The following is a 27934-nucleotide window of genomic DNA, read 5'->3' on the forward strand; positions in this document are numbered from 1 at the left end:
GGAACCTAGACTGGCTGGCCCTTGCTAACGGGGATCATAAAATTAAAGAGACTCTTGAGATAACTACCAAATATTACATACACACTGTTTGTGAGCTGAGGGATAAATACATGAGTGGTGCTGATGACATAGGTATTTGGGAGTCTAATTTGCCCATTTATTACCTACCTCAAGTCAATGTGTTCCCAGACCTCATCCATCAGTGTTGCGAACACTATGACCCCTCACAGAGCGCAGTGTTGAGTTCATCTATTCCACATCACTCCACAATCCATAAATCAGATGTTGAACTTTAAACCAACTAAACCTCTGGTCCCCCTTTCTATGAATTTTCTGCTCCAAGAAGCTGCCAAGTTGCCCAGCCCAGAGGTCACAAAGATTGGTCAGTTGTTCATGAAACCAGAATATCAGCCACGGCAACCTTCTCCTTATCTACATGTCTGGTTCAATGATACAGGAAGACTGCTAGTGGACATGATATCCTGCATTCTGGGATTCAATACCAGTGAGTTTGTGGATGATACAACCTTTGTGATGTTATCCATGTTCACTCCAGGGCAGCCGCCTGCTCCCCAGTATGATTATGCCACATTCATTGCTGACAAGATTCATGAGCAATTCATGAACCTGGAGAGGGAAAGGGTATTCAAGTACACGTCCTATATATATCACTTAATGTTATACTTTCAGCCTGATAGTTTCCCTGTCTCCTTGAGAAAGCTGGATGCAAAAGGAAACAGGAGGTCAGTGGTATTTTGGTCATTAGTTTGTCACCATATCTCTTGCTCCCCATACAGCTATTGTGAGTTCATTGATCTGGTCATCTATCCGGCCTTGTCTCTGCTACAGAGTTCTCCTCCTCCTAGACTCACCGATAATATGCAGAAGATCCTCCATCTTTCAAAGAATTATAGCATTGGAGATTGGTACTTCTACCAAGACCACAGAGTAATTAGAATATATGGCTGTGAGCTAGCCCCTTACAGACTGCCAAAGTATGTCCCCATGAGACTTTTTGCATTAGAGTATTTCCGACAATTTGGAAATGCAGGCATGATTCACTTTCATAGTAGAAATAAGAAAGCACAGCTCAAAATCAAACACCAATTGGGCCCATTCATTTTCAACAAAAGAGAAGAAGCATGGCAAGAAGTAGATAAAATTCTAAAGATCTTCCAGCTGCAAACAAGCTTCCTTTGGTCACCCTATGACCCCAATCATTTTATAAGTCTTAGAAGAGTCAGATACAGACTTGCCAGCGATGACCATGTCAGAATCCCACACATTGAAAAATATGCAAATCAGTTAGAATGGAAGGAGGGCACCCTAGTGGAGGCATGTTCTAGGGAAGAAATGGCACAAAAAGAAATGAAGCAGTTAGAAAAATTAGTTGACTTAGAATTTTTTGGACAGGTTTGCTCCCCAGTACTCAAGCATCTTGGAGTAGTTGCTTCCTCTTCTACTACTCCCCAGCAATATGCCCTAGCCTCTACACAAGCAACAACTACAGCTAAAGGAAAAGAGATGCAACAAGAGGAGCTACTCTCTAACATAAAACAACAAGGAGAAAGGCAAGAAGAAATGGATGAGGCACCTTCAAATACAGAGCAACAAACTGAGGGAAAATTCCCTCCTAGGCAGGAGGTAACAGTGGAAACCTCGGTGCTGCAAACTCCAGCTAATGAGGAAAGAACAAGGAAGAGAGATAGGCAGGAGGAAACTCCTCTCACCACTTCAACAGATCAACAAGGTGAGAAAAGACAAAGGCTGAATCCCTTTTCTGAGGAGGAGATGCCTGAAAGGCCCACTGGTACCATGCTCCCTCCCAACATTGAAACATCAGCCAGTTCCTTTCAGCAGGAACAAGAAATACAGCATGGAGGAGAAGTTAGTTAATCAGGGCAGCAGACAAGGTTTGAGTCTAGCATCAAGAAGCGGTTTATAGAGATAAAAGCAAGAAATGAGCCAATTAGAATCCAACTCTATAACCAACTACTCAAGATGACGCCAACCAATCAAGAAAGGCATATGTCGGCCTATGATATTCAAGAGGGAAAAATGACTCTTAGTCATTTTAGGCCCACCATGCTGCAGCCTCAGTCAGCTGTCGACTATATTAGGACCAACCTAGAGGTCTTTGCCAAGGACATCCATCCTATGGATCAGATAGAATTGCACAAACAAACAGGGGAGATGGTTTATGCTACATTGGCTGATAAGACTCTATTGGCAGATAGGTTGCAAAACTCCCTAAATAACACTACTGCTCAATTGGAGCTAGAGAAAGCTTCCTCTCAAACCAAGGATAACAGAATCAAGTCCTTGGAAGAAATCATCATAGAACTGGGCCATGATCCAAATGACCCTAAGGGAGTGCAAGCATTAATGAAGAAGAAAGATGAGGAAATAGCAGCTTTGAAGAAGCTGGTTAAGCTACCACCAACCCTTCACCCTCAGACTGAAGATGTTGCCCAGCAAAGAAAAGATCAAGATGTGACGACTATGCTGGTGGCTTTGCACAAAAGGCTAGTGGAAACAGAGGGTGCCTTGGAGGCGGCCCTAAAGCAAAAGGAAGGAGAACAGGTGTCTCGGCCACCTCAGCAGGTTATAAATCTTGAGGATACTCCTCAAGTAATAATTCCTCCCCCAGAAAGGACATCAGAAGCAGGCCCTTCAGCACCATCACCAGATGTGGCAACACCAGAGCAGGCACCCAGCCTTGACATGCAGAATATGAGGAAGGAACTGGAGGCTCTTGAGGCACAGATGGCAGAACTAAAGGTAGAAAAAGAAAAATTGGCTACACTCGAAGAGAAATATGATAAATCAAAGCAGAATGTGGCTGAGAGGACAAGAGAACTAAGAACCCTGGAAAAGAAGATAAAGGAGCTGGAAAATGAATTAACCATGAACAAAACTATAGCTGATGTAAAGAAAATTCTATGGGCTAAAATTGGCCAATCTATTACAGATCAATGGCAGTCCATTGAAACAGTTCATGAGCAAATGAATCTTCAGGGCAGAGCTCAGGCTGAAAATCAAAGAGCCAGGGCATCTTTAGGGAGTATGCCTGAAATAGCCAACCGAATGATAAATGTCCTTAACAATCGGACTGGCCTTCAGCTAGCAGGAATGGGCATTATAGACAGGACTGATACTATTCTGCTGATAAAAAGGGTGCTTACCCTGAGAAGTTATGTCGAGTCATTTGAGAGAAAGTGTCAGGAAATACAAGCAGAAGTGAATGAATTTATTGCAAAAATCACAGCTTTACATAACAGGGGCCTCCCCAGTTTGGTGACCAGTGCAGGAAGATTGTTATCACATGAACATTATGCCAAAAGGGTCAACAACTTTGCAACAAATCAAATAACAACATATGCAAGCACTCCAGAGGAAGTAGGGCCCCCATCTGGGCAGGATCTTTACGATAAGCTGGAAAATCTATTTTTTATTGAGCATGAGATTAGGAACCTTTTTGCAGTTACTCCCAATTATTACAAATACATTGAAGCTGATGAAATTATAATCAAAATGCAGAGGCACCAACTGCCCACTGAAGAATGGTGGAGAAGTATGATACAAAATTTACTTTGATAAATTAGTTTTGGCCTAAAGTCAGCATTTTCAAAATGACTCATGTATCAAATCTACTTAAAGCAACAGTGGAAGACAGCTAGATAAAAAAGGCAATGTCTGGGTAAAGCTGGATAATGCAATTGATGTGTCCAACACAGCAACACCATGACAGGGCAGCCCAAATGCAAGAATTCTCAAAATCGATGCAAAGGTGCTCACCCGTCCCAAGACACCCCAAAAGTCAAAAGATCTCTGACAGGAATGACTAGCTGTAATCAATCTGCTTTAATAGCAATAACTATTGTATCCACTATTTTTGAGAGTTGGTAGAGAAAGTTATGAGTCAATGACTCATTTTCAGATATTTTGTAAAGACAATTTTGTATATATACGCCCCGCTTAGCTTATTTGGGGGTTGTTGTTTATTTGTTCTGAAGAAATCGGCTTTATGTTCTGAGAAGTATAATACAAGAAGCTGCTGGTTTTCTCAACTTGGCTATGCTTGGACATGTTGTGATGGGATTGTTGGCTGTTGCAAAACTCTCGTGTTTTCTCATGATACAATAAGTTTTTTCCTAACTGTCTCTATGTTTTATATGTTTACATAACTCATCTATGATATACGTTTTCTTAGTAGGAAGGAAAATGAATAGTTCAGGATTTGTCCAGTAAGACACCCTAAACTCAATCATTCCTGCTAACTATGTTTTCTTCAAGATTAGCTGTAAATATGAAATTCTTAAATGCTCCTGTTTACTCTAATTTTATGGTAAATTCTATTCGAGAATTCTCTTTTGCTCTTGAATAAGATTCAGCCTTTTATGTTCTGTGTCACCAAGAAAGAAATCTTTGTTGCCTTTCATGGTGTGATTCTATACTATTTCTTCTCAAATCAAAGGTTTGTATCATGGATACCTATCTGGTTCTGCAGTAACACTCTTCTATCACAAATACTAAGTAATAATCAGTCATGGACTCCATTTGCCCAATGGAATAAACCCTCTTTGATCATTGCAAACCCTTCTTCAGACAACAGATGACAACCAAAATTCAAACAAAACCTTATACTTCATAACTAGCCTAAAATCCTAAAAACAAAGCTAAATCAAAATAGAGAGCCCTCTATGATTGCAGGTAGGCTAGAACCTTTAATCCAAAGTTGGTTTGTGGTTACCTCGGCCGTATTCCCTTAGGAGTCAAAGGGAACAACCTGAGTATTAACACAATGGAAAAAGGACAAAACATGTGAGGACATATTCTCAAGAATGGATAAACATGTCTATCATGCCAAAGTACAAAAAAGGAGCATTGTGCACATGCAACATCAAGTGAACCTAATGACCATCGAGGACTTAACACACCTTGCCATGCGGAGTTGAAGTTGCGATACACCAAGAAGACATCCATCACTTAACAAAACTGCAGCTCGACATGCACACCAACAGGAACATGAACATACCAGCACTTCCATGTTGATTTTTGTCATGAGTAATGTCGTCCACATCGCTACTATGGGCCATACTGTTGTCAATGAATTTACTCTAAAGTGGAAGTCCAAGAGACCCACATCTAATCTGAAGAGTCATGTAATTTTAAATGTCATAAGAGTCAAACAGTCATGAGGGAAGTCGAACAGTCACAAGGGCCAGTTTCACCCTTGGCTATAAGTTCCCTCTCATTTGTACATGCAAAGGAATTTTCACCTTGGCTCCTACCACATAGCCTTGTGAGTTTGTGATATTTTCTTTGAGGAGTGAGTAATGGCTCCAATGCCTCGCCCAAAAAATTATTGATGTATGGTGTATTGACGTGTCTTGGGACTTTCACTTAATTTAGAAGCCCACTCACATGCTAGAACGTTTTCTCAAATGAGTTATAATTGTTTGTAAGAATTAATAGTGAAAAATTGTAATACATGTTTCTTTAACATGTATTAAACAATTGAACTCATTCAATTGTTCTAATACATATATTTATGAAAATGCATTATATAAGTTGTTAACACTATCCTTCCCACATTGGTTACCTCCCAAACATCAAACAAAACCTTTTACGAAACCTGTTGTAACGACTATCACACTCGTGTGGACTACCCATTGGGTGTTGTACATGCTATCTTCCTTTGTGTGTTGTGACTACCACATCCATGTGGATTACTCTTCCGGAAGTTGTTCATGTCCTGTTGTGTTGTGTTTCTCTGACATAGTTGGTATTTCCTCCCCTCCAACCTGAGACTCACTCCCACCCTCTCTCTCTACTATGGAGGAACCTTGACATAACTAACACTAGCACTCATTAGGAATGCAAACCTCATTGTTTGAAAACAAAGTAGAGCACTCTCACATGTTGAGAAGCAAGAGCTAAGGAATATCTTTAAGATAATGGTAACTGGGCCATCATATCGGCTGGGACTTTGTTCGTGAAACTGTCCCTTCACATGTTTTTTCCGTTGGTCCATTCAAGAACACATCCCTTTGCATGTGCTCTCCTTGTTCATCCCATTCATTATCATGTAATGTTTGTTCATGTACCTATATTTGCAATCACTCATGACAAGATAACATCAAATCCATAAACCTCCTAGTCTACCATGATGCATGATCATTCGCTTTTAGATGCAGGTTACTTGGAGAGAGGACAAGGCTACAAAACTGTGTGAGGAAAGTTTCGAGCCAGGATGCGAGGTCCGAGCACTATTGGTGAAAATTGCGCAGATGTCACTAAGAGGCTGAGATGGATAATCTGGATCAGCAGTGACTTTCCGTGGGATTTGGCTTGACTAGAGGGAAGATCTGCACAATTTATGGGGTGAAGCAGTTTGTGTAGTAGAGGGCCTTGGCAGCAAAAACTGCATAATTCCTAGAGGGAGCAGGCTACAGCCTTCAAGAGGCTTGGTAGCAAAAACTGTGCAATTCCTCGAGGGAGTTGGCAACAAATTGTGGGGTTTGCTGGAGACAAAAACTGCGCAATTTCTGGGAGGCTCACATGTTGATCACCTCTATGCAGGTTCTAAGATGAGCGAGATATTGGGCTACTAAGGGGCTTTCTCAAAAATTTGTACAGTTTTCTAGGTGAGTATTCGGTCAGTTTACTGGTGATTGGCTGGAAAAACTATGCAATCTTGGAGGAGAGATAAGGATGGATACTCTATGTTTGTCTAGACTGTCTGTAAGGTTTTCTTAGTCAATAGAGCGGACCAGGTCTGCAACTTCTACAAAAAGATTTAGGGGAGTGAGTCCTGGGTCACTGCTCGGTCAAACTCTTTGGTTAACCAGTAAGAGGGTTAGATGATCAGCTTGAAGTCAACTCAGATTTAAATGGCTTATTAGAAACTTCTATGCTATTATGGGTGAAAATTGGTCAATTCGATTGCAAGGTGGAGGTATGGCTGTTAGAGGGTGATCTAGTCATCATAGCTTCAACAAAATTAGTAAGTGTGTGAGCAAGTGAATTTGTGCATACACAAACATTGTGAGCACACACTCAACCTAACTTGATGACAAGATGCCTCAAACCATCAAGACAACATATGCTCAACATGATTGACTGAAGGTGTGAGTGACAAGCGAGATGCTTGTGATGGATCATTGAATGACCACGACGACGCTTGCATGACAGGGTATACAACATTTTGTGTTAATGTGATGGATGTGTTCATGGGGAACATAACTCAAGCATAGCCTTCAACATTAACAGGATGAGGTCGCAAACATGACATATCAATCAACATGTAGAAGAGGACAGTTGGTTGAACAAGTGAAAGAAGAAAGACATGTAGAAGAAACACATGAGATGAATTTTTGCATTTTCACTAATGCATGTTATTGAGGACATGATGATATGACAATGTATGACAATGATAAATAGTCCTGCAAACTCAACTAAGAAGTGTACTTCAGAATATTTTCTTTACTTACCATACTTACCCTCAAGATGATCATGCATTTGGTAGAGTTCGCATATGGTCCTGATCTTTTCCATTACCTGGTTCCTTGGTCCTTCTCCTCAACTCCTTGGAATCAATTTCAACATGTCACCTTTTCCTGTAGTCACTAATAGATCAATCTTCATGATTTCAGCACACAGTGACTGCTGTTGGAATGCGGCCCTGGGAGGCTCGTCTGTGCAGTTTCTGCATGCAAGACAAACAACAAAACTTGGAAAAAACTATGTAGTTTTGAGGCTCAAAGAACTGCTGTAGGACAAGGGTCTTGGGAGGACACCTCTGCGCAATTTTTTAGTGGAGTGCAGGTTGTGGCGTCTCTGGGCTGCAAGGTTTCAGTAGGAAATGGAGGTTGGTGTCTATGTGCACTGTGAGGTTTGAGAAGACAAGGGCAAAAGCTTAATGGCTGCAGAAGCAAATCGCACAGTTTTGGGAAGTTAGATGAGGATAGGTTTCTTGGGAAAATGGCGAAGTGTTAGATCAGTGAAACACATGCAAACATTGATAGGACTTGACTGTGATCACACTAACAAGGTATATTATGTAGAATACATAAGACATGCCTTGCTTAATGCAATAACCTTCGTGACATGAGTGCGTGAGGTGAGTGTGAAACATGTCTATGTGATGAAAATCACTCATACACACACAAATCCATTGAAGCAAGACAACATTCCCTTTACATGACAAACAAAAACTCCTATGCCCAAATATGACACATGGTGCATGAAGATGAGAACACGGTCAACTCTAGATATCGAGGGGAGCTTGAAATCATGAGCTTACCAACAAGCGACCAAAGATAATCAATTGGAGGATCTGATTTAGGGTTTAAAATTTGCATGTGAGCTAAAATTTTGGATGGTTGTTGTTGCCCTTACAACACTTGGTGACACACTAGTAGAACTCCAACTCTCTCAATGGACCTTGCTTCATGAAAAACAAGTCTAACACTTCCAGAAGTATTGTTTGATTCTTTGATCATTGTGGTTTCCACACTAGCTTGTTTCAAAGATGTAGTCCCTACCATTCCCTTGATAGATCAACACACATTCCAAGGCAAGTAAAATTAGTTGTTTTGATTGGGTATGAGGGGTATATTGGTGCATAAGTAATATGACAATGAGAGTTTAAGTTTCAACTTTGGTGTTGCTCTGTTGCCAGCAGGCCTAGACAATACTCGAATGGAGTCAAGAAGGAACACAAAATCACTCTGCTTCCAATGAGCCTGGTTAGTACCATGAAAGAGTTACTTGCATCACCTCTCTACATAGGAAGCCTTTCTCTTCTTTTGCCTTATTATTTTTGTCAGAATTTTCATATTTTTATTTTTTTCATTTTTCATTTTTCAAAGAACTGTGCATAAGAACTTGTTTATTTTAGAGGTGTAAGAGGGATCCCTACTTATTGATAGTAGAATACGTTTTTCCTTCAGATAATTATGTTATGTATACTTCTGACATACTTGTTAAGGTTTCCCCCCTCACTTTACTCTTCTTTATTGAGCTAGCAAGGATTAACCCAAAAGAGCTGACTAGAGTTGGTGGTTCTAGGTAGAGTGCAAGCATTTTGCTTTCACTAATACTCACTCTGAGAAAAATTATTTTCCATCAAGGCATCATCCACTGAAGACAACAGGTTCTTCATAAAGAGAGAGGACAACATACAACCAGATGTTGATAGCTATACAAGTCCTCTTAGAGCCACCCGGCCTGTCTCAAGAGCCAAACACGATTTCACAAGAGCTAACCTACAGGTACAAAAAACAAAGAAAGAAAAAAAGAAAAAGCAGAAGTAAAGAAAAAGAAAAACAAGTAATCAAAGCAAGGAAGCGAGACAACCAAAGAAAGTAAGCAAGCAAGATAACCAAAGAAATTAAGCAAGCAATAAGACATGCAAACTAGAAATAAAAGAAAAGAAAGAAGAAAAGAATATTCCGACTCCTATGCTAAATAGTGCATGGGCCTACTCACGTGAAGTGATATTTCCAATGCATCCACTGTCACATTGGGCGACCCATGTTGGTGAAGGCGTGGTTCTCGGACAACATAGTCAAGCAAACCAACAAACATGAAAGATATAATGATGAAGAAAAACACACTTTGGGCTTAAGTGCGTCCACATAAAAGAAATGAGTGAAAGTGAATGGCATGCACTGTGTGGACCTGCCATGGTTTTGTGCTAGACTACATGCAGATGTTAAGTATACGCATTCTTTTGGTTGTGACATGCAAGAAAATGTGAGAAAGGTAGACCACTTACATTGCACACAAGTGTGGTTGATGTGTAAGATTCCTCCAATGTAAGAGCGATGGCATCATGTGATTTGAGTGGAGGAAGCGAAATCTGGGTGTTTGGTTGATCTTCAATGCAAAGTAGAGAGTGATGAGGAGCCTTGCATGTTTCAAAAATCTCCTGATCAGAAGTGAAACCAACCTTAGGATAGCAATGGCCTGACATAACCATCAGCTCAACCTGAAGTGCCTTGATAGCCTGCGGGGTTTCGAATTCATCAATAGGTAGATCACCGAAGACTAGTGGCCTAGAAATATTAACAGCTAGTGAATCAACATTGTGATCAGATGAAGTACAAAGATCACAATAGCCATGATCAGAAAATTTGGGATGTTCATTGGAATCCTGATGAATCATGCAAAGGGGTAGGTGAGAAGCAAGGATGTTCACCCTTTATGTTTTCATAAATTATAGATGACAGATTAGATGGAATTTCAAAGAAAGATGTGTCCTCTTTGTGATGTAATGATAGACTAACATACGATGTGTCTTGTGAACGATTGGAAGTAGAAACATTTGGAAATGATTTTTGTGTGTGCATTTTCTCCCACATCACTCTGCAGTGCTGAAGCTGTTTGATAAGGTGAAGGCAGAAAATCACTTGTGACAACAACTGTGCCTGCCTATGATTGTGTAGATCCATCACCAAAGTATGCTAAGCAGGATTCAAGTGCTTTCAAGAATTGCACATTTTCGGATATTTATAGAAGATACTCAAATATTCCATCAAGAAATTCTCAATCAATTTCATATTCGATAAATTGGTATGCAAGATTACAAAAGTGTGTGTGAAACTGTTCAACAGATTCATTGAGTGATTTTCGTAATTTTAGAATTTCTTTGTTGAGTGCTTAATGGTCAAGTGATTGAAAGCATGGTCTATCTCTGCGACCGGATGAGAAAGAGAATGAATATATTTTTTGGGCAGTCTGGCACAACAATGCATTGGGTGCTCTTGAAGCGTGTATGCGAGCAACGTGTAGGTCATGTAATCTTCAAAGATTCCATATCTTTCACATGAGCCTACAATGCTAACTATGTGCCTAACCACGGCTGCATAGCCTCCACCGACATATGTTTTATGTGACAAGTAATCCAAGAGCTTTTCTGAGATTTCAAAGTTGTTTCCATAAGACATATTCTCTAATAGAGAAACTCTATAGTTAGTCATGATAGGTATGCAAAGATTCAAAATAGATTGTGAGGACTCGATTGGTCATTTGGCCCTCCTTCTAGCGCCATAATTTTTATGTTGCTAGACCCACCAACATCAGGAGATCTCCCTGGTATGTAGTCCCAATTAGACCTCACACCATTTGGTGTAGGATTCCTATCCGGTATGATGGGCCAGTTTCGATTATCGTAAATATATGCCTTATCTCTTTCTCTTTAGCATGTGAGAGTAATTTTCTTTATTATTGAACAATGAGGTTCACGTGACTGGTGAGTGCGAGTGTTACTTGTGTCAAGGTTCTTCCACAAGAGAGAGGGTGGGAGTGAGTCTCAGGTTGGAGGGGAGGAAGTCCCAATGCGGCAGTCAAAACACACAAAGGAAGATAACATGTACAACAACCATCGGGCAATAGATGCGAGTGAAACAGTTGTTATTGTAGGTTTTGTAAAAGGTTCTGTTTGATGTTCAAGAGGTAACCAACACGGGCATGACATCATTAACAACTTACACAACACATTTTCATAAGTATATGTATTAGAACAACTAAATGAGTTCAATTGTTTAACTCAGGTTAAAGAAACATGTATTACAAGTGTTCAAGCTTAATTCTTACAAACAGTTACAACACATGTGAGAAAACATGCTGGCTTGTGAACATGCTTCTAAATTAAGCGAAAGTTAAAAGACACATCGATACACCATACATCACTAACCCCATGGGTGGGAAGTTAGAGTCACTACTCACTCCTCAAAGAAAAGATTACAGACTCTCAAGGATATTTGGGAGGAGCCAAGTTGAAAAGTCCTTTGTGTGTACAAATGAAGGGGTATTTATAGCCAAGGGTGAAACTAGCCCTTGTGATCATTCAACTTCCCTCATAACTGTTTGACTCTCATGACTTCTTAGATTACATGAATCTTCAGATTACAAGTGGGTCTCTTGGACTTTCACTTTACATTACATTCATTGACAATAGTATGGTCCATAGTAGTGATGTTTCCGACATGACTCGTGACACAACTCGACATGGCAATGTTGGTATGTTCATTCTTTTGCTGGTGTGCATGTCAAACTATAGTATTGTTGAGTGATGGATGACTCCTTGGTGTATCACAGCTTCACCTCCGCATGGTAATGTGTGTGGAGTCCTTGAAGGTCATTGGGTTTGCTTGATGTTGCATCTGCACATTGCTCCTTTTTATGTACTTTGGCATGCTTGACATGTTTGTTTATTCGTGAAAATATGTCCTTCCATGTTTTGTCGTTAGTCCATTTGTGAAACTATCTCTTCGCATATTTCATCCATTCACGAAACTATCTCTTCACATGTTTTATCTATACGTGAAATTGTCACTTCGCATGTTTCGTCCATTTGCAAAATTGTCTCTTCGCATGTTTCATGTGTTCGCAAAACTGTCTCTCTGTATGTTTTTTTCGTTCGTCTATTCTCGAACACATCCCTTTGGATGTACTCTCCTTGATCATCCAATTCTTTGTCATGTCATGTTTGTTCATGTACCTGTATCTGCAATCACTCATGACGAAACAACATCAAGTCCATAAACCTCCTAGTCTACCATGATGTACGATTGTTCACTTTTGGATGCAAGTGACTTGGAGATAGGACAAGGCTACAAAACTGTGTGAGGCAAGTTTCGAGTTGGGATGAGAGCTCCAGGAACTACTAGTGAAAATTGGCAGAGGTCACTGGGAGACTGAGATGGAAAATTAAGATCAGTAGTGAATTTCTGTGGGATCTGGCTTAGCTGGAGAGAAGATCTCTTGGGTGAAGTATTTTGTGTAGTAGAGGGCCTTGGCAGCAAAAACTGCATAATTCCTAGAGGGAGCAAGTTGTGTGCTTCAGGATGCTTTGCAGAAAAAACTACGCAACTCCTAGAGGGAGCTGGCACCAGGCTGCGATGTTTGTTGGAGACAAAAAATGTGCAATTTCTTGGAGGCTGTCTTGCTTACTACCTTTGCACAGTTTTTGAGTCGAGTGGGATGCTCGACTTTTGAGGGGCTTGCTCAGAAATCTACACAATTTTTGGGGTGAGCAACTGGTCAGCTTACTAGTGACTGGCTGGAGAGATTGCACAATATTGGAGGGGAGACAAGGATGAAAAATTTGTGTCTGTCCATCTTGTCTCCATAGTTTTCTTATTTAGTGGAGTGGAGAAGGTCTTCAACTTCTACACAATTTTTGAGGGGAGCGAGTCTCAGGTGATTGCCTGGTCAAATTCTCTGGTTTACCTACATGAGGGTTGGATGATCAGCTTGTAGTTAGTGTAGATTGAAATGGAGTGTTAGACACTTTTGTGCTATCTTAGGTGACAGTCAGTCGATTCAATTGTAAGGTGGAGGTCTGTCTATCATAGGGTGATCCAGTCGTCAGAACTTCAGTAAAATGACTAAGTGTATGAGCCACTGAATTTGTGCATACACGAACATTGTGAACACACACTCAACATAACTTGACGACAAGATGCCTTAAACCATCAACATGACATATGCTCAACATGACTGACTGAAGGTGCAAGAGACAAGCGCGATGCTTGCGATGGATTGTTGAACGACTGTGATGATGCTTGTGTGGCTGTGCATATAACATTGTGTATGAGTGAGATAGATGTGTGCATGGTGAATAAAACTCAAACAAAAACCTTCAATATCACCAGAATGAGGTTGCAAGCATGAAATATCAATCAACATACGAAAGACGATAGTTAGTCGAACAAGTGAAAAGGAGCAAGACATGTAAAAGAAACACTTGAGATGAATTTTTGTGCTTTCACCCATGCATGTTACTGAGGATAGGATGATATGTTAATGTATGACAATGACAAGTAGTCTCGAAAACTCAACTAAGAGGCATACTTCGAAAGATGTTCTTTACTTACCATACTTACACTCAATATTAGAAATCATATAGTTGATTTTGCATGCGGTCCTGATATTTTCCATTACCTGGTTCCTTGGTCCTTCTCCTCAACTCCTTGGAAGTAATTTCAACATGTCACCCTTTCCTATAGTCATTGAGAGGTAGATCTGCATGATTTCATCAGACAATGACTACTGCTGTAATGGGGCCTGAGGAGGCCCATCTGCGCAATTTCTATGTGCAAGACAAACAAGATAACTTGGACAACATTGCACAAATTTGAGCCTCAAGGCATTGTTGTAGGATAAGGTTCCTAGGAGGACACCTCTGTGCAATTTCTGAATGCAGTGCAGGTTGGGGCCTCTGTGGGTTGTGTGGTTTTCATAGATAAGGGAGGAAGCTGGATGGTTACAGAAGAAAAGAACACAGTTACAAGAAGTTAGATGAGGCTAGGTTGCTTGGAAAAATGGCTAAGTGTGAGATCAGTGAAACATATGCAAACATTTATAGGACACTTAGTGATACAACGTAACCATCCAAAATACATAATACATACCGTTCTTGATGCAATAACCTTCATGAAGTGAGAGTGTGAGGTGAGTGTGAAACATGTCTATGTGATGACAATCACTCATAAGCACACAATTCCCTTGAAGCAAGACAACATTCCCATTACATGACAAGCAACAACCCCTATGCCCAAATATGACACATGTTGCATGAAGATGAGAATACGATCAACTCTTAAGATCAAGGAGGGGAGCTTGAAACCATTGGCTTACCAATAGGTGACCAAGGATAATTGATCGCGGGATCGAAGGTAGGCTTTGAAATTTACATGTGAGCCAAAATTTTGGAGGGTTGTTGTAGCTGCTACAACATGGGGGAATGTTGAGCTTGAAATCATTATCACCCATAGCCTTGATGATAATGTAAGGCCCATATTAGAGTGGTCGTATCTACCGATGGACTCCAAGAAGTCTTTCTTTCTACAAATGCAGCCAAACTTTATCACCCACTTGAAAATTATGTGACACCTGATGTTGATCATGTTGCTGCTTGTACTTGGTATTCGACTTCTTCGAGGTGCCATGAACCTGCTGGTGTATTTATTGGATGCATTCAATAAACCTAGTTGGTATATAAGACACAAAATATACATGTGTGGATTATATTTATGTAGTCACATGAGGAATGACAACATTAATCAAACACAATGGTTAAAATCCTAGACCCACTTGAAAGGGACCGTGAGCAATTGAGTTATGAAGAGATATGTTATAGCTATGATGCAGATAGGTAAGGCTCTCACCCTAGTTTTGTGGATGTTTGGAGTTGTACATGCGTAGTATGTGCACTATCATCCTATTGATGACCGTTATTAGTTTGCGGATCGAATGCAGTCGACTTGGTGAGCATGGTGTCCAATAGTGTCCAGAGGCTCAACCAAAATGTTCTCAGGAATCTTCTATCTTGATATGATATAATGGTTTGTAGGATCCAAAAATGTACCCACACTCATTCACGGAAGATTTTTGGTAGTGTCTTCTCCAGTGATACTCTTCTTATAAGCTACCAATTTACCCATCTTAGAGAATTTTTCCACGACCAAAAATACACAGTCATTACCATGCTTGGTAGAAGGGAGGCCATATAGATTTTCCATGGAGATGGATTCCCAGCATTGGCTAGGAATAGACAGAGTAGTGTATAGGCCTTTCTTCTTGACAGTTGGCTTGGTGATGGCACAAGCAATGCAGGATCATATATATTTTGCAATATCCTATCAAAGTCTTGGCCAATATAAATACTTCTATAGTATAGCCACAACTTTCTCCACACCAAAGGGCCTTGCAACCCAACTATAATGTTCCTCCAAAATCAACTTGCACGTTTTCTTGAAGGAACATAAAGGTGGTCTAGGTATCATAATAATGCATTGTGGAGGTGGAAATATGGAACTTTCTTTCTAGCCACTAACATATATTATGTGGTGGTTAACTTTAGATAATTTTTGTATAGTTGCAACCATACAGAGGTGTTGTGGCCATTAGAGTTGAGAAAAGTAGTTACTGCTACAGTTGGAGGTTGTTGGAGACAATCTGCAACATGATTGGTACTTCCCTTTTTGTATTTAATGTTGAAATGGAATTGTTGTAGATATGTAGACCACTTATGATAGCGATCGTTCTACAAGTTCCCTTGTATCTGTATAAATTAAAGAGGTCAGTGATCTTGCAGATGACCGTCTCTTCCCCAAAATGTAATGTTTCTATTGTCAGCAAGCCTACGCAATAGAATATGTCTTTTTATCATAGGTGAGATATTTATAAATTGTATCAAAAAGTGTCCCAGTATGGTATGTGTTTCACGTTATTTTGTCACATTAGGCAAATGACCATCATTTTGGATCTTTCACTATCAACAAATGTGTCCCAAAGCATTCCCCTACAAATTTCGAATCAAAAATATCCCAAAGAAAGTAGAATTACTGGATCCCATGGATCAAAACCCTATTTTTGGTTTCCTCCACTGTTCGCTAGTCAATTTCTTTGCATACATAGAAGAGTCCATTAGAAACTATGCATAAGTGCACTCTATCGTACACTGTGACCTGCATGCATGACTTAATGCATGTGAAAATAAAAATTAAAGTATAGAAACATTGTTAGTCATATACATCCCAACTAACAAGCTTTGAATGGTTTCATATTCAACCCTGATCCCTCCCATCACAAAGCTACTCCCTCTCTTTGTGGAACCCCTATATAACCATTATTGTATCACATTCCTTGTATAATGGATCCAAACTTCCCACTCTTGGACTATAAAGCTAACCCAAACCTGAGGATTGAGGAGGACTATTGGAAGTAGGTTTATGCTTTAGGAATAAGGTTTGAAGGCTATTTATTTAAGGAGTGTGTTGGAGATTGTGGGAAGGGACTTGCAACATCAAGGCTTCATGATTTTAAGACTATTCTCTATTTTATTAATACAAAGACAACAGTTATTTCTCAATTGTATATTTATTGATACAATTTGTTGGGTTCCTTGATCAACTACATATACTGTGATCGCATATTGATCACTTTGTAATACATGATTGAGTTAATTAGTCCATTTATCTCTTATGTTATATACTAAATTCTTTGATCTCATATATGTTTATGTCTATGCATAACTCCTTCAGGACATCATGGAGAAGTTGTGGGAAGAAATGGGAGGATCTCTAAAGCATCGAGGAGGAGAAGATGACCGAAAGTTGTAAAGGGGACTTGATTAATCATTTCGATTAAAGGGTAAGTGGCCTCTATCATATTATTGGCTTCAGTCAATCGTACTCTAGAGAAAGGTAGTAGTTCCTAGTTGTTTGTTACTATATTTATCTAAGGTCTATGGATATCACTCTTGTCTGTAAGAGGGATAAGTCCACATAACAAATTTGTGACTCCACTGGGGATTCATCTCACTATCCATTATTTTTCATGTTTGACCTTTTGAACCTTCTATAGAGCCCTCTCTGAGTGTTTAGAAATCTTAAAAAAATGGATTTTGGGTTTTATTTTACTGGCTTTTTATTTTCTCCAAAATTTCCCATTGTACGCACTTTATATTCAATCATAGAGCACACTTATGTGCTATTTTCTTTCCACAACAATGCTTATGCACACTGGTTTTCTCTATGACCTACACACATACTTGAAATTTTTGAAAATTTCAGTCTTATCCTCATCAAGTCCAGAGATTTTGATTTTTCCTATTTAAGTACACATATTTGTACCTTCTTTCAGTCTCTGTCAAGTTGATTGGGTGTTTTGAATTTTCCTTTTAGCGAAATTATTAAATTTATTTCCTTTAGTCATTACTCAGAGGTTTGACTCAGTTTCTTAACAATTTTTTCATGTTTTTAATTTCCCCTCAATTGCTGGGGGGGGGGACTAAATTGTGTCTGAGTGTTAATCACCTTTTAGTGTCTTCACTTTTGATCTTCAAAAATTTCACGCAATTTCCATTACTTACACTTGATTGATTCTTTAGTTACATTGGTGAAGGAAAATAGTCTTGTTGTTATGTTTTCGATTTGGAATCATCTTGTGTTTGTTTTGAAGAATTATCTTGCATAGATTACATTTCCATAGTTAGAATTATCATTTTCATAGCATGAATGGAAATTGTGGATAGATTACATTTTCATAGTTTTAAAGAAAATTTTACATAGAATACATTGCATGGTTTGGAATTTAGGGCTTCTAATTTCATTGGAAAATTAGAAGTGGTTCATTTTGGAGCTAATATTTTAAGGAAGAATCTATCTCCTTGCTTTAGCTAGAATTCATCGAAATGAAAAGATCACAATATCTTTTTTGATTGCATTAAAGTTTTGAGTCAGATCATAACACCATCCATTTCACATCCATCTACCCTGTGAGTAAATAACAACTTTTAAAATAATGCTAATAAAAGCAATCTAGAAATGTTTTATTAGTTTAGGGCTCTTTTCCACATACATTAGATCAAGTTGTAGGGATTTGGAATAGGGAAGTGAGTTAACTTTCCAAAGCTGCAAACAAACATTAGCATCTTGAGATAGGGAGAAAAATCCATTTACTGCAATTCTGCTCTAGGAAGCTCTCGTTACAAAGGAGTCAAGCACGAGATCATATCCGACCTAGTGGAGTGATTGACCCCACTTCATTGGTTATGGTAGGGTGATCTACACGTATTAAAAATGGTACTGAAAGGTAATTTGGACTCACTTGGAAGTAAACCTCATAGTAAACATGTTGAGGAGCTTTCAAGGGGATTGATATTTGTTACTCTACCTTTGCGTGTACGTCCAATCTACGATTGTCCCCCCAGGTTAAATTGTTTTACATGATAACCTTATAGACCATAATATTATGGATTTACTTGAGGTTATGGTGGAGGGGAAGTCTCTATTGTACCTAGAAAAAATGTTAGCTATGCTCAATTGGACCTTTATAGAGGATACTATTCATTCGAGTTGGAATAAATGAAGTTCACTTGCATCGGATCATGTATATTAAACAAGTTGTCAGCGTAATTGGTTCCACTGGCTCTATCTATAGTCACCTTTCACTTTGATCTCTGTGACATTAGGTTCCATCACAAACTAGTGATTTCAGTGTGAAAAGCTTGTTTGCATGGTTTGGATTCTTATATTTACTAACGTGTGTTAATTGTTTGTTTTTACTTTTTTACAGACCTTAAGTGTGGATTTCAAATTTCAATTGTTAATATTGATAGTAAATTTATCTAAGTTTAATCTAATGGAAATAATGTTGGAAGTTATTGATAAATACATCGCTTTTATCGGGAACCCTAGTCCTCTCCCTAATTTTACAAATGTTGGTCCTCCTTAAATGGCTACATTGTCACTTATTGGATTCACGATAGGTTTACGAGTGTGGTTGTTTTTAACTTCTTTGATCCAAAATACCCAAAATATTCCACCTCAGCTGAGTCTTTCACCTCTACCAAGTACATCCTCTCAACATCACCAACCTCTTGTTGACCCTTTACCTTCTTCACCTAACATTTCATCCTCCCTGTCTTCTCCTTCACTTGGTAAAATCCTTGATGCTAGTAACCTGGTGACTAATAAGAAGAAGAAGAGGCAAGATAAGAAAGAAGTCAACCAACCAACCATGGTTGTAGGTAAAGTAATGTTGAGGAAAATTCCAACATCCATTGCAATCCCATATACCCTTTCAAGATTTGGAAGGCTGACCACTTCCTTATTGATTGTCCTGGTATTCCTTAGGTCATGGAATTATGGCTAGAAAATTCTCATCAACTTGTTGTTGATCCATAAAATTGTGATTGTGAGGTTCCCAAGAAAAAGGGTAAAGTTAAGTTTCCTTATAGTTTATGAAAAGGTATTCATCATAGTTACCATTTCCCTCATATGGATGAATCCTCAAAATTGTTGGAAAAACTTTATTCCACAACAACAACTTCCAACTCGTTATCATAAACTTTCTCTCAACATATTGTTAGTTGAATCTAATTCCAAGTACATTCAATACCACTCTTCCATTGGATATTGAAACAAATATCACTAAGGTTGATGAACCATTGGTTGATCAAGTGATCGACTCAATTCCATCTTCGGTCGATCCTACTCTCCCTTTAGAGAGTGAAATTCATATCGCTTAGGTTCTTCTTGTTACTTCATATTCTTCTACACATGGGGGAATTTCACGGTTTCCATTGACCCCCCTCCCAGTTATGTGGCTACTTCCTTTGCTTAGAGTATACTGATAGGACATCGTCTTCCTTCTTCTGCCCCTTTCCAAATAATTGTGAAAGCGTATGGTAAGAATGTGAAGCGCACAAATGTATATGAAGGTGCTTCTGTCAGTATTTTATCCTCATCTTCTTGGCAAGATTTGGGTTCCCCTCAGCTTTTGCCTATTACACATAATATTTTGGCTCTTTATAGAACCATTAGTGAGCCTTCAAGGATCCTTCCTAAGTTACCTATTACTTTTGAAGGTAAAAATGTCTATATTGATCTTATGGTAGTCTGAGGAACCTTGGACATCAATTTTCTCCTTAGGCAAGACTATATCTATGCTATGGAAGTTGACGTATCGAAACTCTTTCACATGATTTATTTTCCTCACAATGGAAACATTATAGATATTGACTAGATTTCATTCATTCATCTTGATTCGACTACCATCCACCCGACATCCTTGAATATTCCTTATGTGTAAGTGGTATCCACCCTGCCATGGGTTAATTATGTGGCAACCACTCCCATGTCTTCAGTTGCCAATGAAAGTGAGCTCCTCACTATTTTATCGTATTTGTATGACTTAGATCTTGTAATTGACATAGGGAACCTTATGGAGGAATTTGAAATGGATTTTGTTACCCCTTTTGATTCCCTTCACATGTATTCCTTCCAGAGAGTTATTCTTCCTTCTGATGAAGATCTCTTAGAGGTCATGGTCAAGAAGCATCCCTTGGAATGTGTTTCTTTCAAATCGAACCATGATCCAAGTCACTGTGAGGATGGTTATGTTACTGTGGCAACCTTGTTAAAAAAGGAAATGGGTCATTATGAGGATAGTTCTTTTTATTTTTTCAACGTCGTTAAAAGAATGAAACAAGTTCTTATGAGCATAGTTTCCTCTATGTTTCAAGATCAAAAAAACATGAAACAACCCATCAGCATAGTGTCTTTTTCTATTTCAAGGTTGTTAAAAAAGGAAACAAGGTTCTATGAGGATAATTATTTTACTGTGTCAACCTCGTTAAAAAATGAAACAGGTCCCTATGAGGATAGTTCTTTTACTATGCCAACCTCGTTAAAAAATGAAACAAATACTTATGAGGAAAGTTCTTTTATTGTGTCAACCTCGTTAAAAAATGAAAAAAAATACTTATGAGGATAATTCTTTTACTATGTCAGCCTCATTAAAAAATGAAATATATACTTGAGAGGATAGTTCTTTTAGGGTTTCAACCTCGTTAAAATATGAAACATGTTCTTACAAGCATAGTTATTTTCATTTCAAGCTCGCATAAAAATGAAACAACCCATGGAGAAGAGTTCCTTTTCTTTTGCCTATCTCTTTAAAAAATGAAACAAGGTCCTATGAGTATAGTTCTTTTCCTGTGTCAAGCTCGTTAAAAATTGAAACAAATCCTCCCCTAATTGAGTCAAGTCTTTTACCTGATCTTGAAATTGAACCTTCATTTCATCTGCCTATTAGTAACTATTAGACTACATAGGCAGATCAAACGAATCTTGGGGGCACATACCTCTGTAGGTTATGCTAGGGGGGCATTAAAACTTATCTCAAGCATAATTTCCTCTCTTTTTCAATCTTGTGTAAAAATGAAACCACTTTGTTTATTTTTGTTTCAACCTTGTATAAAAATGAAACATATCTCGACTCCATTTTGGTTATTATTTTCAAGACTCATTAAAATCATGAAAATGCTGAGCTCATTTTGCTATATTTTCATGCTTGTAAAACATACATGAAAATATTGATTTCTTTCCATCTTTTCCTCCTTGTAATTAAATTGAAAGTTGGTAATATGAGTACACTTTTATCACTTTTTTGGACTCGTTAAAACTGTTACACTAAAAAATGTCACCATGACTATTTGCAATTAGTATGGCTCCATCCACTGTCATACTATCCTCCTTGGCAAGTCTCATGCCTCTGCTCTCCATGTCAAACTTCAAGAAAGAGAGAAAAGTCATTTAAAGTCAATTATCTCTGGTACGCAGCTTCTCTTAGCCTTACTTGCGGGTACGCAACCCAAGTTCACAATACCTGCATACTTGTACGCTCTGTATGTAAAGGGATGGGTGCGTACTCCTGTAAAGGTCAAAAGGCGCAAGTTTCACTCCAAAAAATTTACTTGTGGTCATTTCTAGAGTCTTCGAGAAGCATTTTGACGTGTATGAAGCGCCTCCAGATGGTTCATGTATCCCTACCAAAGAGGAAGTTATCCCATCAATAGGGGAGCTATCCCATCCAAAGAGGGACTTATCCCATTGATGGTGGACCTGAATAACTTCCTCTAGAGAATTATAAATACAGGCATTGGGCCAAAGGGAGGGGAGGTTGAAAGCTGAGCATTCCTAAGGGTAGATGCTGCTGGAATTAGGACTTCCTTGTAGAAGCTTGTGAGGAGAGATTACCATCTTTACTTGTTTCCATTGGGAGGTGGGTGAGCTGATCAAAGTAAGGGAGAACTCTTGTGGACCCTGCGAGGAACTTGCACAACACCAAGGCTCAGGTTGTAATGGTTCCTTTTGTTACCTTTTAATACAAATTAGTCCATTCTTCTCAACAATTTGTTATTAATGAGTTGTTTTATGTACTCCTTGGTCTACATGTTAAATATGTTTTATTTTATGTGATATTCAGGTGCTATTTAATCGTTTGATTGTTGGTGAATGCAGGTTTCGAAGGGAAGGAGGAGCTCATCCGGATCAATGAAGCTGGACTACTACAACAGCATTGGATTACAGGTAGGATCTAAACACTTGATTTCTCATATTGTAAAAGCATATTTAGGGAAGGATTGCTCTTATTTGTCTTGTTTGTCATTAGAGAGTCTTAGGCTTTCTAGGATGGTCGGTTGTGTCCGCACTAATGACTCTTTCCGCGTGACAAAATGGCGACCATACTGGGGAATCCATTAATGTGTTTGAGTTCTTTTTGATTTGATATTTTGGTCTGAGAAAAATTGCTTGTTTTCTGATTCTTGGTTGTCTAGCCGTGTATTTGGGTGGGTTAGCTTAGATTCAATTTAGTTTTTTATTTTTCTTAGCCTTGCCAGCAGTACGCAGTCTCTGGGTTTAACACAGTGCGTACTTGTACGCGCTGCGTCTTTGCGCACAGTGCGTACCCGCGCCTGTGTAAACAGATGACCTGCGTAGCCCTGTCAATTTTGAGAAAATTTCAATTTTTTCTTTTTGCTCTTTAGATTTTTCTTTTACTTTGTTTTTTCTGCCCAGATCCATCAGTTTACTGTCAAAGATCTTCACCTGAACTTGTCCCGTTAGTGTCGAGGGTTTTGGTGGAATTCATAGGGATTTTGCCTTAGGGTTTGATTTTTAACTAGTTCTGTAGTGACTTTGGCGTTAGGGGTTTTCAAACTTTGGATCTCCCTGGTTTTGATCAGTCCTCTTAGGAGTTGGACCTGTCATAGAAGTCACCCTAGTGAGAGACCTACCTTTGTGTCTTCTCTTTGCGAATCTCGAAAAGTTTGTTTGTTAAAGCCTTGAATTCCATTCTTGAGAAAAAAGAACAAAAAGATTTCGATTTTGTTTTTTGGTTAGTTTATGATTCTGCATGAACTGATCCTTAGTTGCATTTTGACTAAGTAAAACATCCGGGAATCATCCTTGTAGGCTTTTGTCCTCATTATTTTTTGCTTTTAGGTAAATTTCCTTTTAATTTTCTTTTCAGTGAATTTGATTTGATTGTCTTAGATTTGTTAAATTCGATTTGATAAAATAGTTTTATATGCTTTATTAACATAGAAAAAACGCAAAAATTCTTTTGGAAAAAGTTTGCTTTGGTGTCATTTGTAGACTTTTGAGAGAAAAAGGAAATTTCGTAGAGTAATTAGTGGTCATGAGTTGTGTGTTTTGAAAAGATAAAGAGAATTGTTTCTTTGATTGTCTTTACTAAGAAAGTTGTTTTCTATAAAATTTGCATTTTCCAACTCTCTTAGTTAGGAGATTCATTGAAAAAGAAAAGTAGTGTAAATCATCTTAGGTGCATCTTTGTAGTGGTTGCGAGTCGAGTCTACACACCACCAGTTTCATCTCCATCACCTTTTTGTCTTTAAGAAAAACCATAAAATTAACGCTTAAAGTAAAATCAACATAGTAACTTTTATTTACTAGGGCTCTGAAACACCAATTTAGATCAGGCTAGTGCCTTGGAGTAGGAGAGTAATTAACTCTCCAAGACAACAAAACCAAAAAAGTAGCTTATCTTGTGATAGAATAAATCCAATTGTCTCATTTGTACTCTGGGAAAGCTCCTCTTAAAGGAGAAGCACGAGCTCGTGTCCGAACCAGTGAGGGGATCAATCCTCCCTCATTGGGAACGACGCCAGACACACACGTATTACAAACGGTAAACCTCAGATTAACCATTGTCGTGGAGCCAGGGGTCACTTGTCGGTAAACCTTGGATTATTGTCAAGGAACCGGCAAGGGGATTGAGCTTGATACTCTGCCCTTTGCGTGCTGTCGGAGTGTAGACTGTTCCCCCAGGTGCATTTGTTGCGGTTGGTAACCTTAGTGACCATTATCTTTAGGATTCTACCGAGGTGACGGTGGAGGGAAGATCCCACTGTACCTGGAGCAGACGTCGGCTAGACTCACTTGGATTTTCCGGGGGGTTCACTTCACTCGAGACGGTTAAGGTGGAGGAACTTGTGCCGGTCTATTCATTAAGCAGGTTGTCGGGGTAACTGTTCCACCCGCCACTTCTGTACTGAATCCGGCGATGTTGGGTTTCATCTCCAAGTAGCGTTTTCGGTCTGGAAGGCTACTGTTTGTGCTTGGTTTGACACCCTAGATTCTTTAGACGTATGATTCAAATTTGTTTGGTTCTTTAGAGACTTTAGGTGGTTTGCTTTGAGATTTTACTTTGTTTGCGTGTGCAGTAGTTAAAAGTTTTTAACTGTGGCGGAATTACCGAGACAGTCCCGTAGACTTCGAGGCAAGTCTCCTGAGGTTGTTTCTGTGGCCGAATTGTTGAGAAAATCCCGTAGACTTCGGGGTGAATCTCCTCAAGTGGTCCCAAGTCATTACGAAGGTTTAAAGGTCCTTGTAACTCCTCCTAGCGGCAGTAGAGTAGGTTCACCAGAATAAGGAGAGTCTTCCTTTGTAGTCCATCAAGATTACCAAAGTCTAGAAACAGGTTATAATCTTGAAGCAATTGAAGTTTCTGAGCTTGCTGGTAGTTTTTCATCTACTAGTGATATATGCGAAGAACCTGAAATATCTGAACCTGTTACTCCAACTTATAGTGTACCAGATTCACCTAGGGTAGAAAGAGTCATCACCGAAAATCTTCCTACTGGTTTGATAGCTATTGAAGAACTTGCTCCAGAGGAAGAATTAGGCGTGTCTACCCTTGAAGATCAACCTACTATTGATCTAAGAGAGCGTGAATCTATCTTTTACAGTCCTCCTAAGTGTACTACATGGTACCTTTCGTTAACCAATTATTTAGACAACTTAGGGGTAGGTTTTTCTCCACCTCGTACTCCTTTTCCACCTGGAGGTATTTATACTCCTGTAAATATGTCTGGTCAGTTGTCCGTGTTCACTCAATCTCCTGAATCTTTTTTACACGGCGGTCCTTCTGTTCCCACCGGGTATCAGTCACTTTCTGGTACCTTTACGGGGGCATCTCCTCAACCCATTGATCATGGGTTATTAGCTGGAAACAATGGTAATAAACCGTTGGGTGTAGGGGACATTTACATGATGTGAGGTTCAGTTCCCGTTTCTCAACCTCAAGGTGGTCAATTACCGCCTGGGGGGCAGCCTCAATTACCGCCTGGGGGGCAACCTCAAGGTACACAAATTGTGTCTAGGGGGCAGCTTCAAGTTCAGTATGTACCCATGGTACAATACATGCCTCAGGGTCAACCCCAGCCTCAATATGTACCCTAGGGTCAACCTCAGTATCAGTATTTACCCCAAGGGTATCAACCTCAAGGGTATCAACTTCAAGGTCAAGGTCAACCCCAGTATCAATATTTACCCCAAGGTTATCAACCTCAAGGTCAATACTCGAGTCAAGGTTATCAACCACCTCAAGGTTAGTCGTATGTTCAAGGTATGGGAACTATACCTTTCAGTTATCAATCCTATCCTCAATCCGGTTATGGATCTCAGTATCCTCAACCTGTTACGGGTCAATACCCCGGGATGATAGTGTGGGATCCATCACAGGGTCAACAGGTGTTGCAGCAAAGTATACAGTTGTTACCTCAAACTGGACAACCCGTAGTTTCTGGTTCACCCCAGCAACCGCAACCTGTCCAGTCAAATGTTCAAACTTCTGTAACTTTGGTAGTTACTCAGCTGCCAATTGCACCTAGTACTCCATCTCAAACGGCTGCTGCAACTACCACAACATCTACCGCACTTACTTCTGGAGCATCGACAGCTCCGGTTTCTACCGTCTATGCAACCACTCCTCAGACATCTTTACCGTTGTCCGGATCTACGATTCAAACTACGGTCCAGATGCCTGTAGGGCAGCCTGGTTTAAGTACTGTTGTAACAACTCAACCTCAATTTACTCACCAACAGTACCAGTGACAATACCAATTCGGTCTTGCTGTCCAACAACCGGTTTACCAGTATCAACTGTATCCTGGGTACACTTATCAACAACCTCAACAACCCCAGTACGGTCCGGTTAATCCTGGTTTTCCAGGAGGATATAATATCCCTAATGCGATTCCTGTTCCTAGTTATCCTGGATATCCTCCTCCTGGGACTGGTCTTGTGACCCAGAATTTTAGAGATCCTAACCGGCAGTTACCGTTTATTGCAACTTTGGATTTACCATACTTGACGCGCCTAACGAATGATCCAATTCAATATCTTCCATTCTGGCCGCCAATGCCAAATAAGTTGCCCAGTGATATACCCAAGTTCGAAGGTAAGTCTGGAGAGGATCCGTCCAATCACGTGATGACTTACCACCTCTGGTATGCTTCCAATTCTATCTCGGATGATTCGATTCGCTTACATCTTTTCCAGCGTACGCTCATTGGTCTCGCGGCCAAGTGGTACATTGAGTTACCACGGGCCTCTTTTTACAATTTTAGCCAGTTAGCTACCTCGTTCCTAACTCATTTTTAGTTGCCGGTCAGATACGATAACAGAACGGAGCTATTAACTTCATTAAAGCAGTCGAACTCCACTTATATTTCCGATCATATTCATGAATGGAGACGTCGAAGACGTTTAGTGAAAGTTTTTATCTTGGACCAAATCTTAGCTGAATGGTTTGCAAAATCATTATTACCGAAGATTACTGAAGATGTAGCTAAGGCCGGAGTAGTTACTGAGGAGCAAGTCATTGCTCAAGCCCAATACCTTGACTTAGTTTACACTCAGTCGGGTACGTTGCATGAGAAGATCCCAGATCTTCCTAAGTCGAATCAAATTGCTGCTGCTCCTTCGGGGTCTCATGCTGCTGATGGCATGATTGGTACGGTAAATACTAAAAGTAAGAAGAAATCCTCAAAGAATTCTTCTCCAATAATAACCTTACCAGACTCCCCGACAAGAGAGTCTTCTCTTGAAATTACTGCCGATATTCATACTGTAGAGTCATCTAAGGCTAAATAAAAAAACGGTGGTAAGAAGAAAGGCAAGAAGAAGGATAAAGCAGATAAGGCTCCAAAAGAGAAAAAAGAGAAGTCGGAATCTAACGACGAAAAACACAAACCTCACTATCCTTGTTTAATTTGTGAAGAAGATCATTTCACCAGAGATTGCCCTCATTAGGCAGAGGTTGT

At 39.5% G+C, this 27934-nt stretch overlaps 1 protein-coding gene across 1 annotated transcript in view; it reads right to left on the reverse strand.

Moving 5' to 3' along the window:
* Positions 1–9205: 9205 nt before the first annotated feature.
* Positions 9206–27934, reverse strand: part of LOC149173610 (uncharacterized) — a 45446-nt gene continuing 26717 nt past the window's right edge. The window contains exon 6 of the mRNA XM_089426752.1: positions 9206–9272. Coding sequence (XP_089282878.1) covers positions 9206–9272 — 67 coding nt within the window. The remainder of the gene's footprint in view (positions 9273–27934) is intronic.

Source organism: Pinus tabuliformis, chromosome 4_2 (genome assembly GCF_031772625.1).
Source record: "Pinus tabuliformis cultivar Carrire ecotype Pingquan chromosome 4_2, CPIR1, whole genome shotgun sequence".
In the NCBI taxonomy this organism is placed as follows: Eukaryota; Viridiplantae; Streptophyta; class Pinopsida; order Pinales; family Pinaceae; genus Pinus; species Pinus tabuliformis.